The sequence below is a fragment of the Microcaecilia unicolor genome, chromosome 1 (genome assembly GCF_901765095.1).
Source record: "Microcaecilia unicolor chromosome 1, aMicUni1.1, whole genome shotgun sequence".
In the NCBI taxonomy this organism is placed as follows: domain Eukaryota; kingdom Metazoa; phylum Chordata; class Amphibia; order Gymnophiona; family Siphonopidae; genus Microcaecilia; species Microcaecilia unicolor.
In genome coordinates, this window is record NC_044031.1 from 112,325,032 (window position 1) to 112,341,488 (window position 16,457).

Below are 16,457 nucleotides of genomic sequence, written 5' to 3' on the forward strand. Positions count from 1 at the left end.
AGTGCACTGGTCCCCCTCACATGCCAGGACACCAACCAGGCACCCTAGGGGGCACTGCAGTGGACTTCACAAATTGCTCCCAGGTGCATAGCTCCCTTACCTTGGGTGCTGAGCCCCTCAAAACCCACTCCCCACAACTGTACACAACTGTACACGACTACTACTGAAGGGGGACACCTACATGTGGGTACAGTGGGTTTCTAGTAGGTTTTGAAGGGCTCACATTTACTACCACAAGTGTAAGGGGGGGGGGGGGGGGATGGGCCTGGGTCCACCTGCCTGAAGTGCACTGCACCCACTAAAACTGCTCCAGGAACCTTCATACTGCTGTCAGGGAGCTGGGTATCACATTTGAGGCTGGCAAAAAATAATTTTGAAGTTTTTTTTTTTCTTTTAGGGTGGGTGGGGGTTAGTGATCACTGGGGGAGGAAGGGAGGTCATCCCCAATTCCCCCTGGTGGTCATCTGGCCAGTTCGGGCAACTTTTTGAGGTTTGGTCACAAGAAAAAATGGACCAAGTAAAGTCGGCCAAGTGCTCGTCAGGGACGCCCTTCTTTTTTCCATTATCGGCTGAGGACGCCCATGTGTTAAGCACGCCCCAGTCCCGCCTTCGCTATGCTTCCGCCATGCCCCTGGGAACTTTGGTCATCCCCGCGACGGAAAGCAGTTGGGGACGCTCAAAAACAGCTTTTGATTATGCCAATTTGGGCAACCCTGAGAGCAGGACGCCCATCTCCCAATTTGTGTCGAAAGATGGGCACCCTTCTCTTTCGAAAATAAGCCTGTAGGCCATTCAGTCTAAGTAAAACATATGAAAAAAAATACTTACTGTCACTTTTTGAACTGCATTATCCCCATGGATCGTAAGAAATGGATTGGTAGTAGCTGTATGTATTTGTGTAGTTTGAGAACCAGCAAGCAGGTTATTTAAAGGGATCTGAGCTGCTCCAGGAAGCTGTAGTTGCTGTAATTCAGGCTGGTGTTGTTGATGGTGCTGTTGCTGTATTAGTTGATATAAAAGGGCCTGATGCTGTTCCTTAGTTCAAGAAAAAAAAAATAAAAGAAATAAATGTTAAATTTTAAACTAAAAAGACATCAAATGAAGATTTCTTAATATCTAAATATTAACCAAAGCCTGCCCACGTGTTTTTTTTAAACATTCAATGTTTATTAAAACATCAAGAATCTCATCACAAACAACAATATAGCAACTTCTGAACAGTGTACAACTCAATATAAAACAACAAAAAAATCAACTCTCTGCTCTCCAGTCCTACAGTACAGAAAGATCAAAGATTACACAAAAAGGGGACATCTCTACTACAATAAAAAACACCTCCAACGTTGTGAAGCTGACTCCGTGGCTTCACTGAAGTGAAGGGTTCGTAAGGTTTGTCAGATTCGTCAGTCTGTCACCATCTCTCTCGGCCCCGCCCTCGCATCAAAACGTGCTAACGTCGAGGGCGGCAGACCTATCAGAGGCGCGAGGGCGGGGCCGAGAGAGATGGTGACAGACGAATCTGACGAACCTTACGAACTCTTCACTTCAGTGAAGCCACGGAGTCAGCTTCACAACGTTGCAGGTGCGTTTTATTACACTACACAGCTCCCTAATTTTGCAGTTAAACATCGCAGGGTGGCTGGGGGGGGGGGGGGGGGGGGAGGGGGGGGGCAACGACTCTGGAACTGGGAGGGAGGGTGTGTGGGTAGACCCTGCAACTGGGAGGGAGGGGGGAGAACCCTGCAACTGGGAGGGAGGGAGGGGCAGGGCCACCCTGGAACTGGGAGGGAGGAGGGGCCACCCTGGAACTGGGAGAGAGGGAGGGGGCCCCTGGCGCACACTCTCATTCTCACACAAACACACTCGCACCCAGTCTCACTCTGTCACACAAACTCACACATTCACTCTCTATCACACACTCACTCTCACACACACTCTATAAAACACACACACTCCGAGGAAAACCTTGCTAGCGCCCGTTTCATTTGTGTCAGAAAAGGGCCTTTTTTCCTAGTTTTACAATAAAATAAAGCAGTCTATACCCCCCCCCCCCAAAAAAAAAATGTCCATGCATTATTGTGTGAGTGAATGGAAATTCCCCCTTTTTGCTGCCATGGCAATGTGCCCCCAGCCTTCTACCACTCCAGTGCAACCAACCTCAAAATTGCATCACCTTAATTACTTGCCCATGTAAGGACCAGGTGAATTTATCATATTTCATCATCTCCCCCCATTTCTGTCTTCATATTTTTGCTGAGACATCAGCAGGGGACCCCCATTGCCCAGCAACAGCAAGACAGACAGCCACCAGCAAGTTATAAACCAACTCCCTTTTACTCATACCATCCAACTGTATCTCTCCCACCCCTAACAAACACAATATTACCTCTAAAGGAGTAAACATCTCTACCCAACTACTAATCAAATCCTGTGCCAAACCCACTGAAATGCAGGGCAATCCAATCGAATGTGATTAAAGAAGCCCACCTTCCCAACAACCTCGCCAAAAGACTGCAGACTCCCTCTTTCTCATGAGAATTAATCACTCAAGGTTATTGCATAACCTATAAACCACCAGGGGTCATGTGATGACATAAGCTGGAGCAGACGCAAGGAAGACCAGCTCCAGGTATCTCACCACCATCTGTTTCCATTGAGCAGAATTCTGCACCCTTATCACCATTGTCTTTCAAGAGAATTAAAACATAATGATAGCTACCTTTCCTTCCCCAAATCCCTAAAAACTATCCTGTTTATAAAGTTTAGGGGATGGGACTTGATTTACTGCCCTTCTGTGGTTACAATCAAAGTGTTTACATATTATATACAAGTACTTATTTTGGACCTGGGGCAATGGAGGGTTAAGTGACTTGCCCAGAGTCACAAGGAGGTGCAGTGGGAACTTAACCCAGATCCCCAGGTTTCCTGGCTGCTGCACTAACCATTAGGCTAAGGTATCAAATAATTTCATCATTTCCACTGATTATCATATCACTGCACTAGTTGTAAAATTGTTCCTCTTGCTTTGTAATCCTTAAATTTCATTCACTGTAATACAACTTTACTTATGTATTTAAGCCACAACGAACTGAAATTGTTTTTGGATAATGTGGGATAGAAGAACTAATAATAAATGAACAAATGGTGTTCCCTCTTATATGGACAAATTTTTGTCAAGATCAGGGGCAGCAATGCATTGAAATCGTTGCGAAAAGATTGCGACCGTACCAGGCTCGAAGAGGATAAGATAGAGGTGGTTGGACACGGGCCTGGGGCTGTCTCTCAATTTACAGTGGAAGCCTTGGCAGATTCGACACAGGTGGTGACAACAGCCTTGGGCCTGCGACTGGGGCAAAAATTGAAATAGCCATTTAATTGATGGGGTGTCCCTGGAGGAGCTGGGAAGGGTGTTCGGGGAGCTTAACAAAATAACGCCAAATGCAGCATTGCAGGACATCCAATTTTGAATTCTACACAGGGTTCACATATCCAAAGAGAAGGGGAAAGTTTTGGGGTTATGGAAGGATGATAGGTGTGAAAAGTGTAAAATGCATGTGGGTACACTGTTGCACTTGTTTCTTGAGTACCCTACTACTACTACTTAGCATTTCTATAGCGCTGCCAGGGTTACGCAGCGCTGTACAGGTTTAGCATGGGGAAGGACAGTCCCTGCTCAAGAGAGCTAACAATCTAAAGGTTACAACTATGTAGTCAGTGTAGGTAACATGAATGGGGAAGGTGGTTAGGCGCCAAAAGCAAGGGAGAAGAGATGGGCTTTGAGTAAGGACTTGAAGATGGGCAGGGAGGGCGCATGGCGTATGGGCTCGGGAAGTCTGTTCCAGGCATAAGGTGATGCGAGGCAGAAGGGGCGGAGTCTGGAGTTAGCGGTGGTAGAGAAGGGTACAGATAGAAGTGATTTGTCCTGAGAGCGGAGGTTGCGGGTGGGAACATACGGGGAGAGGAGGGTAGAGAGGTAAAGGGGGGCTGCAGATTGAGTGCACTTGAAGGTCAATAGGAGAAGCTTGAACTGTATACGGTAGCGAATCGGGAGCTAGTGAAGCGACTTGAGGAGAGGGGTGATATGAGAGTATCGGTTCACGCGGTAGATAAGACGTGCAGCGGAATTTTGGACAGATTGAAGGGGGGATAGATGGCTAAGCGGGAGGCCAGCGAGAAGAAGGTTGCAATAGTCAAGACGAGAGGTAACGAGCGAGTGGACAAGGGTTCGGGTGGTCTGTTCAGACAGGAATGGGCGAATTTTGCTAATATTATAGAGGAAGAAGCGACAGGTCTTAGCTGTCTGCTGGATATGGGCAGAGAAGGAGAGGGAGGAGTCGAAGAAGACTCCGAGATTGCGGGCTGAAGAGACGGGGAGGATGAGGGCATTGTCAACAGAGACGGAAAGTGGGGGTAGAGGAGAAGAGGGTTTGGGTGGAAAGACAAGGAGCTCGGTCTTTGCCATGTTCAGTTTCAGATGCCGGTTGGACATCCAGGCAGCGATGTCTGAGAGGCAGGCTGAAACTTTGGCCTGGGTTTCGACTGTGATGTCGGGAGTGGAGAGATAAAGCTGGGTGTCATCAGCATAGAGATGGTACTGGAAACCATTTGATGAGATCAGCGAGCCCAGGGAGGAGGTGTAGATCGAGAAAAGAAGCGGTCCAAGGACAGATCCTTGAGGAACCCCAACAGAGAGCAGGATGGGGGTGGAAGAAGAACCATTAGAAAATACTCTGAAGGTGCGTTGGGAAAGGTACGAAGAGAACCAGGAGAGGACGGAGCCCTGGAACCCGAATGGGGACAGTGTGTCAAGAAGTAAATTATGATTAACGGTGTCAAAGGCAGCCGATAGGTCGAGGAGGATGAGGATGGAATAGTGACCTTTGGATTTTGCAAGGAACAGGTCATTGCAGACTTTAGAGAGTGCTGTTTCTGTCGAGTGTAGTGGGCGAAAGCCGGATTGAAGCGGAACGAGGACGGCCTGAGAGGAGAGGAAATCAAGGCAGCGGCTGTGGACAGCGCGTTCAAGTAATTTGGAGAGGAAGGGTAGAAGAGAGATGGGGCAGTAGTTGGAGGGACAGGTGGGGTCAAGTGAAGGTTTTTTTGAGAAGTGGTGTGACTCAGGGGCTTAGCTACGGGTGGGTGGGTGGGTGGGCCCACCCCCACCCCCGGGCTTAGCTACGGGTGGGTGGGTGGGTGGGCCCACCCCCACCCCCACCCCCACCCCCACCCATTCTTGGCTCAGACCCACCCAGTCCTAGTCTGCGAGCCAATCGCAGCTGTGCTGTTACTTTTTTCTTACCAGCAGCGGCGAATGGGCGGCCCTAAAAGCAGCAAGCAACCAGGCTCGTCGACTCCGTCCTTCCTTTGCTTCCTGCCCTCTCAGGGTCCCGCCCGCTCGAAAGGAAATGACATCAGAGGAAGGCGGGACACACGCAGAGAGGGCAGGAAGCGAAGGAAGGACGGAGTCGACGAGCCTGGTTGCTTGCTGCTTTCAGGGCCGCCCGTTCGCCGCTGCGACTTGGGGAGTGGAGTGGAAGTGAGCCAGCAGCCTATCTATTCCACTACCCCGTGCAGCCGTCGCCGTTCAGGCAAGTTAAAGCAGGCAAACCTGTGAGCTGCTGCAAGCTGCATCCACGTTGTCGTTCTTTATTGAGACAGATGGGAGATGCTGTGAAGGGGGAGAGAGGGGGAGGGAGATGCTGGATAGAACGGGGAAGGGAATGGATAGAAACAGGATGGGCAGGGGAGAGAGGAGAATTGCTGGACAACAGGGATTGCAAGAGGGGACAGGGGAGAGAGGAAATTTGCAGAAGATGGATGGAGGAGAAGGCAGGGGAATGGAGAGTTGCTGGACAGAGTGGAGGGCAGGGGAAGGAGGAGAATTGCTGGGCATGGATGGAGGGGAAAGGGGAGAGAGGAAATTTGCTGCAGTTGGATGGAGGAGAAGGCAGGGGAATGGAGAGTTGCTGGACATGGCGGATGGCAGGGGAAGGAGGAGAATTGCTGGGCATGGATGGAGGGGAAGGGGAGAGAGGAAATTTGCTGGAGTTGGATGGAGGAGAAGGCAGGGGAATGGAGAGTTGCTGGACATGGAGAGGAGGTCAGGGGAAGGAGGAGAATTGCTGGGCATGCATGGATGGAGGGGAGAGAGGAAATTTGCTGGATGGAGGAGAGGGCAGGAGAGAGGAAATTTGCTGGATATGGATGGATGGAGGAGAGGGCAGGAGAGAATGGAGAGAGTTGCTGGACATGGATGGATGGAGGGGAGGGCAGGGGAAAGGAAAGAGGAGACTTGCTGAACATGGATGGATGAATGGAGGGGGCAGGGGACAGATGACATTTGCTGGATATGGGTGGATGGAGGAGAGGGCAGGGGAGAATGGAGAGTTGCTGGATGGAGGGAGGGGAGAGAAGTCAGGGAGGAGATGCGCATGGATGGAGGGGAGGGAAGAGAGGAGAAATGCTGGACGTGGATGGAGTGGAGGGCAGGGAAGAGAGGAAAAATGTTGGACAAGGATGGAGAGAAGGAAAGACAAAGGAAGGAGATGCTCATGGATGGAGGGGAGGGAAGACAGGAAGTAGATGCACATAGATGGAGGGGAGTGAGGAGAAATGCTGGACATGGATGGAGGGAAAACTGCTGAGTTGAGGAAGGATAGGGTCAGGGCTACAGATGGTAGACAGGACACAAGAGGATGGCGGACATGGTGAGAGAAAAAATATCAGATGGAAAGAAGACACTGCATGAAACAGAAGACACTGGGACCAAAGCGAATAGATCAGACAACAAAGGTAGAAAAAAGTATTTTATTCAGAATTTATTAATTGAAATATGTCAGCTTTTGGAAATGTACATCTGTGATATATTGCATGTAAGTTTCAATTTTTCTGGTATTGCTGCATGCTGAGTCTGACTTCTTGAGTTAACTTTCCAGTTCAATATTTTGCCTTCATATTTTTTGATTTCTAGTTCCTTGTGTCATGTCCGTTGTGTCATGTGTTGTTCATGTGTGATCAGGTGCAGTATTCTGATAGCGTGTAGTATTTGCAGCCCTTTCTGTTTTGCTTTTTTTTTTTCACGAGGTAGTGTATTGGTGTTTTAGAGCCTAGTGTAATTACAGTTCTGCCTTTTCAAGCATAAGGTTGTAGCTCGTCCTGTCCTTGGAATTAGTGCTGTTATGGTTTAGTAAGGATATGAGTGTGTTTTTGCACAAGTTTGTGTATAGCATTTTGCAGTGGAGCGATTGTGGGATAATGTAAAGCGAATGCTACATACCTGTAGAAGGTATTCTCCGAGGACAGCAGGCTGATTGTTCTCACTGATGGGTGACGTCCACGGCAGCCCCTCCAATCGGAATCTTCAATAGCAAAGGCCTTTGCTAGTCCTCGTGTGCCCATGCGCACCGCGCATGCGCGGCCATCTTCCCGCCCGAAACCGGCTCGTGCCGGCCAGTCTCATATGTAGCAAGACAAAGAGAAGGGAAGACACAACTCCAAAGGGGAGGCGGGCGGGTTTGTGAGAACAATCAGCCTGCTGTCCTCGGAGAATACCTTCTACAGGTATGTAAGCATTCGCTTTCTCCGAGGACAAGCAGGCTGCTTGTTCTCACTGATGGGGTATCCCTAGCCCCCAGGCTCACTCAAAACAACAAACATGGTCAATTGGGCCTCGCAACGGCGAGGACATAACTGAGATTGACCTAACAATTTATCCAACTAACTGAGAGTATAGCCTGGAACAGAATAAAACATGGGCCTAGGGGGGTGGAGTTGGATCCTAAACCCCGAACAGATTCTGAAGCACTGACTGCCCGAACCGACTGTCGCGTCAGGTATCCTGCTGCAGGCAGTAATGAGATGTGAATGTGTGGACAGATGACCACGTCGCAGCTTTGCAGATCTCTTCAATAGTGGCTGACTTCAAGTGGGCTACCGACGCTGCCATGGCTCTAACATTATGAGCAGTGACATGACCCTCAAGAGCCAGCCCAGCCTGGGCGTAAGTGAAGGAAATGCAATCTGCTAGCCAATTGGATATGGTGCGTTTCCCCACAGCCACTCCCCTCCTGTTGGGATCAAAAGAAACAAACAATTGGGCGGACTCTCTGTTGGGCTGTGTCCGCTCTCTTGCAGTCCAATGTGAGCAGCTGATGTTCAGCAGGGCAGGAATGAGGACGGGGAAAGAATGTTGGCAAGACAATTGACTGGTTCAGATGGAACTCCGACACAACCTTCGGCAAGAACTTAGGGTGAGTGCGGAGGACTACTCTGTTATGATGAAATTTGGTGTAAGGAGCTTGGGCTACCAGGGCCTGAAGCTCACTGACCCTACGAGCTGAAGTAACTGCCACCAAGAAAATGACCTTCCAGGTCAAGTACTTCAGATGGCAGGAGTTCAGTGGCTCAAAAGGAGGTTTCATCAGCTGGGTGAGAACGACATTGAGATCCCATGACACTGTAGGAGGCTTGACAGGGGGCTTTGACAAAAGCAAACCTCTCATGAAGCGAACAACTAAAGGCTGTCCTGAGATCGGCTTACCTTCCACATGGTAATGGTATGCACTGATTGCACTAAGGTGAACCCTTACAGAGTTGGTCTTGAGACCAGACTCAGACAAGTGCAGAAGGTATTCAAGCAGGGTCTGTGTAGGACAAGAGCGAGGATCTAGGGCCTTACTGTCACACCAGACGTCAAACCTCCTCCATAGAAAGAAGTAACTCCTCTTAGTGGAATCTTTCCTGGAAGCAAGCAAGATGCGGGAGACACCCTCTGACAGACCCAAAGAGGCAAAGTCTACGCTCTCAACATCCAGGCCGTGAGAGCCAGAGACTGGAGGTTGGGATGCAGAAGCGCCCCTTTGTCCTGTGTAATGAGGGTCGGAAAACACTCCAATCTCCACGGTTCTTCGGAGGACAACTCCAGAAGAAGAGGGAACCAGATCTGACACGGCCAAAAAGGAGCAATCAGAATCATGGTGCCTCGGTGTTGCTTGAGTTTCAACAAAGTCTTCCCCACCAGAGGTATGGGAGGATAAGCATACAGCAGACCCTCCCCCCAATCCAGGAGGAAGGCATCCGATGCCAGTCTGCCGTGGGCCTGAAGCCTGGAACAGAACTGAGGGACTTTGTGGTTGGCTCGAGATGCGAAGAGATCTACCAAGGGGGTGCCCCACACCTGGAAGATCTGTCACACTACAAGGGAATTGAGCGACCACTCGTGAGGTTGCATAATCCTGCTCAACCTGTCGGCCAGACTGTTGTTTACGCCTGCCAGATATGTGGCTTGGAAAACCATGCCGTGACGGCGAGCCCAGAGCCACATGCTGACGGCTTCCCGACACAGGGGGCGAGATCCGGTGCCCCCCTGCTTGTTGATGTAATACATGGCAACCTGGTTGTCTGTCTGAATTTGGATAACTTGGTGGGACAGCCGATCTCTGAAAGCCTTCAGAGCGTTCCAGACCGCTCGTAACTCCAGGAGATTGATCTGCAGATCGCGTTCCTGGAGGGACCAGCTTCCTTGGGTGTGAAGCCCATCGACATGAGCTCCCCACCCCAGGAGAGACGCATCCGTGGTCAGCACTTTTTGTGGCTGAGGAATTTGGAAAGGACGTCCCAGAGTCAAATTGGACCAAATCGTCCACCAATACAGGGATTTGAGAAAACTCGTGGACAGGTGGATCACGTCTTCTAGATCCCCAGCAGCCTGAAACCACTGGGAAGCTAGGGTCCATTGAGCAGATCTCATGTGAAGGCGGGCCATGGGAGTCACATGAACTGTGGAGGCCATGTGGCCCAGCAATCTCAACATCTGCCGAGCTGTGATCTGCTGGGACGCTCGCACCCGCGAGACGAGGGACAGCAAGTTGTTGGCTCTCGTCTCTGGGAGATAGGCGCGAGCCGTCCGAGAATCCAGCAGAGCTCCTATGAATTCGAGTCTCTGCACTGGGAGAAGATGGGACTTTGGATAATTTATCACAAACCCCAGTAGCTCCAGGAGGCGAATAGTCATCTGCATGGACTGTAGAGCTCCTGCCTCGGATGTGTTCTTCACCAGCCAATCGTCGAGATATGGGAACACGTGTACCCCCAGTCTGCGAAGTGCCGCTGCTACTACAGCCAAGCACTTCGTGAACACTCTGGGCGCAGAGGCGAGCCCAAAGGGTAGCACACAGTACTGGAAGTGACGTGTGCCCAGCTGAAATCGCAGATACTGTCTGTGAGCTGGCAGTATCGGGATGTGTGTGTAGGCGTCCTTCAAGTCCAGAGAGCATAAATCGTTTTCCTGAATCATGGGGAGAAGGGTGCCCAGGGAAAGCATCCTGAACTTTTCTTTGACCAGATATTTGTTCAGGGCCCTTAGGTCTAGGATGGGACGCATTCCCCCTGTTTTCTTTCCCACAAGGAAGTACCTGGAATAGAATCCCAGCCCTTCTTGCCCGGATGGCACGGGCTCGACCGCATTGGCGCTGAGAAGGGCGAAGAGTTCCTCTGCAAGTACCTGCTTGTGTTGGAAGCTGTAAGACTGAGCTCCCGGTGGACAATTTGGAGGTTTGGAGGCCAAATTGAGGGTGTATCCTTGCCGGACTATTTGAAGAACCCACTGATCGGAGGTTATGAGAGGCCACCTTTGGTGAAAAACTTTCAACCTCCCCCCGACTGGCAGGTCGCCCGGCACTGACACTTGGATGTCGGCTATGCTCTGCTGGAGCCAGTCAAAAGCTCGTCCCTTGCTTTTGCTGGGGAGCCGAGGGGCCTTGCTGAGGCGCACGCTGCTGACGAGAGCGAGCGCGCTGGGGCTTAGCCTGGGCCGCAGGCTGTCGAGAAGGAGGATTGTACCTACGCTTACCAGAAGAGTAGGGAACAGTCTTCCTTCCCAAAAAAATCGTCTACCTGTAGAGGTAGAAGCTGAAGGCTGCCGGCAGGGAGAACTTGTCGAAAGCGGTATCCCGCTGGTGGAGCTGCTCTACCACCTGCTCGACTTTCTCTCCAAAAATGTTATCCGCACGGCAAGGCGAGTCCGCAATCCGCTGCTGGATCCTATTCTCCAGGTCGGAGGCACGCAGCCATGAGAGTCTGCGCATCACCACACCTTGAGCAGCGGCCCTAGACGCAACATCAAAGGTGTCATACACCCCTCTGGCCAGGAATTTTCTGCACGCCTTCAGCTGCCTGACCACCTCCTGAAATGGCTTGGCTTGCTCAGGGGGGAGCTTGTCCACCAAGCCCACCAACTGCCGCACATTGTTCCGCATATGTATGCTCGTGTAGAGCTGGTAAGACTGGATTTTGGCCACGAGCATAGAAGAATGGTAGGCCTTCCTCCCAAAGGAGTCTAAGGTTCTAGAGTCCTTGCCCGGGGGCGCCGAAGCATGCTCCCTAGAACTCTTAGCCTTCTTTAGGGCCAAATCCACAACTCCAGAATCGTGAGGCAACTGAGTGCGCATCAGCTCTGGGTCCCCATGGATCCGGTACTGGGACTCGATCTTCTTGGGAATGTGGGGGTTACTTAGTGGCTTGGTCCAGTTCGCCAGCAATGTCTTTTTTAGGACATGATGCATGGGTACTGTGGACGCTTCCTTAGGTGGAGAAGGATAGTCCAGGAGCTCAAACATTTCAGCCCTGGGCTCGTCCTCCACAACCACCGGGAAGGGGATGGCCGTAGACATCTCCCGGACAAAGGCCGCAAAAGACAGACTCTCGGGAGGAGAAAGCTGTCTTTCAGGGGAGGGAGTGGGATCAGAAGGAAGGCCCTCAGACTCCTCGTCAGAGAAATATCTGATGTCCTCCTCCTCTTCCCACGAGGCCTCACCTTCGGTATCAGACACAAGTTCACGGACCTGTGTCTGAAGCCGTGCCCGGCTCGACTCCGTGGAACCACGGCCACGGTGGGAGCGTCGAGAGGTAGACTCCCTCGCCCGCACCGGCGAAGCTCCCTCCGCCGACGTCGTCGGGGAGCCTTCCTGGGAGGCGACCGCAGTCGGTACCGCACGCGGCACCGATGTCGGAGACCTCACCCCGGGCAAAGGGCCAGCCGGCGCCTCACTCGACGGTACCGGTGGCGCAAGCACCCCCGGTACCGGAGGGGAAGGGCGCAACAGCTCTCCCAGAATCTCTGGGAGAACGGCCCTGAGACTCTCGTGCAGAGCGGCTGTGGAGAAAGACGTGGAAGCCGATGCAAGTGTCGATGTCAGAGTCTGTTCCGGGCGTGGAGGCTGTTCCGGGCTGTCCATAGTGGAGCGCATCGACACCTCTTGAACAGAGGGTGAGCGGTCCTCTCGGTGCCGATGCGTACTGGGTGCCGACTCCCTCGGCGACCCAGAGCTCTCGGTGCTGATACGGGAAGGGGACCGGTGTCGATGCTTCTTCGACTTCTTGGGACGAAGCATGTCACCGGAGATTCCCGGCACCGACGAGGAGGACGTAGAATCCAGCCGTCGCTTCCTCGGGGCCGAGGCCGAAGAAGGTCGGTCTCGGGGGGGGCTGTACCGCAGGAGCCCTCAGGGTAGGGGGAGACCCACCCGAAGGCTCACCGCCACCAGCAGGGGAATGGACAGCCCTCACCTGCACTCCAGTCGAAGCACCACCGTCCAACGACATCAGCAGAAGTGGAGGTCCCGGTACCACCGACGCCGACGCAGCCTTCCGATGTCTCAGCCCCGATGCAGAGGGTCGATGCCTCGATACACTCGCGGCCGAGGACGGAGGTCTAGACGCTGCCGACGTCGATGCACTCGATACTCCCGGTGCCGATGAAGAGCCCGAGAACAAAACGTTCCACTGGGCCAATCTCGCTACCTGAGTCCGCTTTTGTAAAAGGGCGCACAGACTACAGGCCTGCGGGCGGTGCCGAGCCCCCAGACACTGAAGACACGACGCGTGCCTGTCAGTGAGCGAGATTACCCGGGCGCACTGGGTGCACTTCTTGAAGACGCTGGGAGACTTCGATGACATGGGCGGAAAAATCATGCCGGCGAAATCAAAACTCGTAATTGCGGTAGGCACCAAAAAGAGGGGAAGAAAAAAATTCGACCCGAGGCCTGAAAAGGGCCTACCCCGAGGCCGAAAGAAAACTTACCGGGGCAAAAACTGGAAATAGCGGAAAAGGAAAAAGACCAAAAAGGTCCCTTTCCAAAATCCTTTTTTTTTTTTTTTTTAGTTAGCTGAAGTCAAAAATTGACGCGCGAGGTCGACTTAAGGGGCACGAACGGCGTAACACGACCGTACCGAGCGCGGACAAAAGAAGACTGGCTGGCACGAGCCGGTTTCGGGCGGGAAGACGGCCGCGCATGCGCGGTGCGCATGTGCGCGCGAGGACTAGCAAAGGCCTTTGCTACTGAAGATTCCGATTGGAGGGGCTGCCGTGGACGTCACCCATCAGTGAGAACAAGCAGCCTGCTTGTCCTCGGAGAATTATATTTAAAAATATCAATTTTTCCATTAAGTATGTATGTGGTTATACTGATGCAGGGCAGCTTTTGGGCAGACTACTTAGAAATCCATCATCAAGTGAATTCTAAGGCATTATTTTGTAGGATCCCAAGAGACAATGCTCATACTTATATAGACAGTGTGTGCCCACCCATATTAGCTCTGGGCCCACCCAAAATCTCAGGTCTGGCTACGCCACTGGTGTGACTACAGCGTGCTTGAAGGTGTCAGGGACAGTAGCAGTGGAGAGAGAGAGGATAATGATGTGACAGATTGAGGGGATAACTGTAGGAGAGATGTTGTTAAGCAGATTGGTGGGAATGGGATCAGAGGAACAGGTGGTGCACTTAGAGGAAGAAAGAAGGCGAGCAGTGTAACCCAAAGTTACAAGGCATCTGGATGGGAGCCTTACGTATGATAGAAACTATAGTACAAACCAAGTTTGAATGGTCTTATAAGGTGATATATTTGGGTAGCTCAGTTGACCTGCAGGAGCAGGGGTTGGGGGAAGCGCAGTGCAAGTTCATCTTAATGGCCACTATATTGGTTAAGAAATGAGTCTATGTTCTGGGTGGGTGAAGTGCCCCCAAGTTGGTGGTCTGGATGAGTGCCATGAAGGAGATGGCCAGCTGGGTGTTAACCTCTCTCGGATCCACCACTTCAGTGGGGCACAGACAATATTAGGAAATTTGGAGCAGGATAGCTGATGTGCAGATGCTGGCTCCTCCAGGGGGAGTCCCCATGGGGAGACGTGATTCCAGGCAGCCAGCGGGTGCATTCCAGACAATAGGGAACTTAAAGGACCGTGCAAGCTAGTTTGAAGTAGGAGTCACTTCTACAGAAGTGCAAGCGGACGGGGGGGGGGGGGGGGGGGGGGGGGGAGTTTATAGTTCAATGAATGTAGACAATGTCAGTTTGGGGCCGTGTGTAGTTGGGGAACTAACTGTACTGGGCAAAGTGTGATGGTTATTTGAGTTGTATGATTGTTTATGATACTTTGACTTAATAAAGATAATAGGTGGGAAAATGTGGGATACAAGTCCAATAAATAAATAAATAAATAAAAAGAAAAAAGAAAACAGAGAATAGGGTTAAATGGTAAGTATTCTCAATGGAGATGGGTAGTCAGGTTCCCCGGGGATCTATGCTGGGACCGTGGCTTTTTAACATATTTATTAATGACCTAGTGAGGTAATTAAATTTGCTGATGACACAAAGTTATTAAAAGTCATTAAATCGCAAGAGGATCTTACAAGACTTGGAGACTGGGCATCCAAATGGCAGATGACATTTAATGTGAGCAAGTGCAAAGTGATGCATTTGAAAAACAGGAACCTGAACTATAGCTACATAATGCAAGACTCCACATTAGGAGTCACCGACCAGGAAATGGATCTAGGCATCATCATTGATGATACGTTGAAACCCTCTGCTCAGTGTGCGGTGGTGACTAAGAAAACAAGTAGAATGTTAGATAATTAGAAAGGAATGGAAAAGAAAATGAGGACGTTATAATGCCTTTGTACGTTCCATGGTGCAATTCTGGTTACCGCATCTCAAAAAAGATAGTGAAATTAGAAAAGGTACAGAGAAGGGCCATGAAAATGAAAAGGGGGATGGGATGACTTCTCTATGAGCAAAGGCTAAAGTGGCTAGGGCTCTTCAGCTTGGAGAAAAGACGGCTGAGGGGAGATATGATAGAGGTCTATAAAATAATGAGTGGAGAGGAACGGGTAGACATGAATCGCTTATTTACTCTTTCCAAAAATACTAGGACTAGGGGGCACGCAATGAAGCTACAAAGTAGTAAATTTAAAACGAATCAGAGAAAATATTTCTTCACTCAATGTGTAATTAAACTCTGGAATTCACTGCCAGAGGATGTAGTAAAAGCAGTTAGTATAGCGGGGTTTAAAAAGTTTTGGATAGCTTCCTAAAAGAAAGTCCATAAGCCATTCTTAAATGGACTTGGGGAAAATCTACTGCTTATTTCTTGGATAAGCAGCATAAAATGTATTGTATTGTTTTGAGATCTTGCCAGGTACTTATAACCTGGATTGGCTACTGCTGGAAACAGGATGCTGGGCTTGATGGACCTTTGGTCTATCCCAGTATGGAAAAGCGAATGCTACATACCTGTAGAAGGTATTCTCCGAGGACAGCAGGCTGATTGTTCTCACTGATGGGTGACGTCCTCGGCAGCCCCTCCAATCGGAATCTTCCTAGCAAAGACCTTTGCTAGCTCTCGCGCGCCCGCGCGCACCGCGCATGCGCGGCCGTCTTCCCGCCCGAAACCGGCTCGAGCCGGCCAGTCCAGTATGTAGCAAGACAATACATTTCAAGGGAAGACACAACTCCAAAGGGGAGGCGGGCGGGTTTGTGAGAACAATCAGCCTGCTGTCCTCGGAGAATACCTTCTACAGGTATGTAGCATTCGCTTTCTCCGAGGACAAGCAGGCTGCTTGTTCTCACTGATGGGGTATCCCTAGCCCCCAGGCTCACTCAAAACAACAACCATGGTCAATTGGGCCTCGCAACGGTGAGGACATAACTGAGATTGACCTAAAAAATTTACCAACTACCTGAGAGTGCAGCCTGGAACAGAACAAACAGGGCCCTCGGGGGGTGGAGTTGGATCCTAAAGCCCAAACAGGTTCTGAAGAACTGACTGCCCGAACCGACTGTCGCGTCGGGTATCCTGCTGCAGGCAGTAATGAGATGTGAATGTGTGGACAGATGACCACGTCGCAGCTTTGCAAATTTCTTCAATGGAGGCTGACTTCAAGTGGGCTACCGACGCAGCCATGGCTCTGACATTATGAGCCGTGACATGACCCTCAAGAGCCAGCCCCGCCTGGGCGTAAGTGAAGGAAATGCAATCTGCTAGCCAATTGGATATGGTGCGTTTCCCTACAGCCACTCCCCTCCTATTGGGATCAAAAGAAACAAACAATTGGGCGGACTGTCTGTGGGGCTGTGTCCGCTCCAGGTAGAAGGCCAATGCTCTCTTGCAGTCCAATGTGTGC

General features: G+C 51.0%; 1 protein-coding gene across 1 annotated transcript in view; it reads right to left on the reverse strand.

The window, feature by feature from the left end:
• MLLT10 (MLLT10 histone lysine methyltransferase DOT1L cofactor) overlaps positions 1-16,457 on the reverse strand; it is a 763,568-nt gene that overhangs the window by 32,880 nt on the left and 714,231 nt on the right. The window contains exon 19 of the mRNA XM_030199437.1: positions 829-1,035. Within this exon, the coding sequence (XP_030055297.1) occupies positions 829-1,035 (207 nt within the window). The remainder of the gene's footprint in view (positions 1-828; positions 1,036-16,457) is intronic.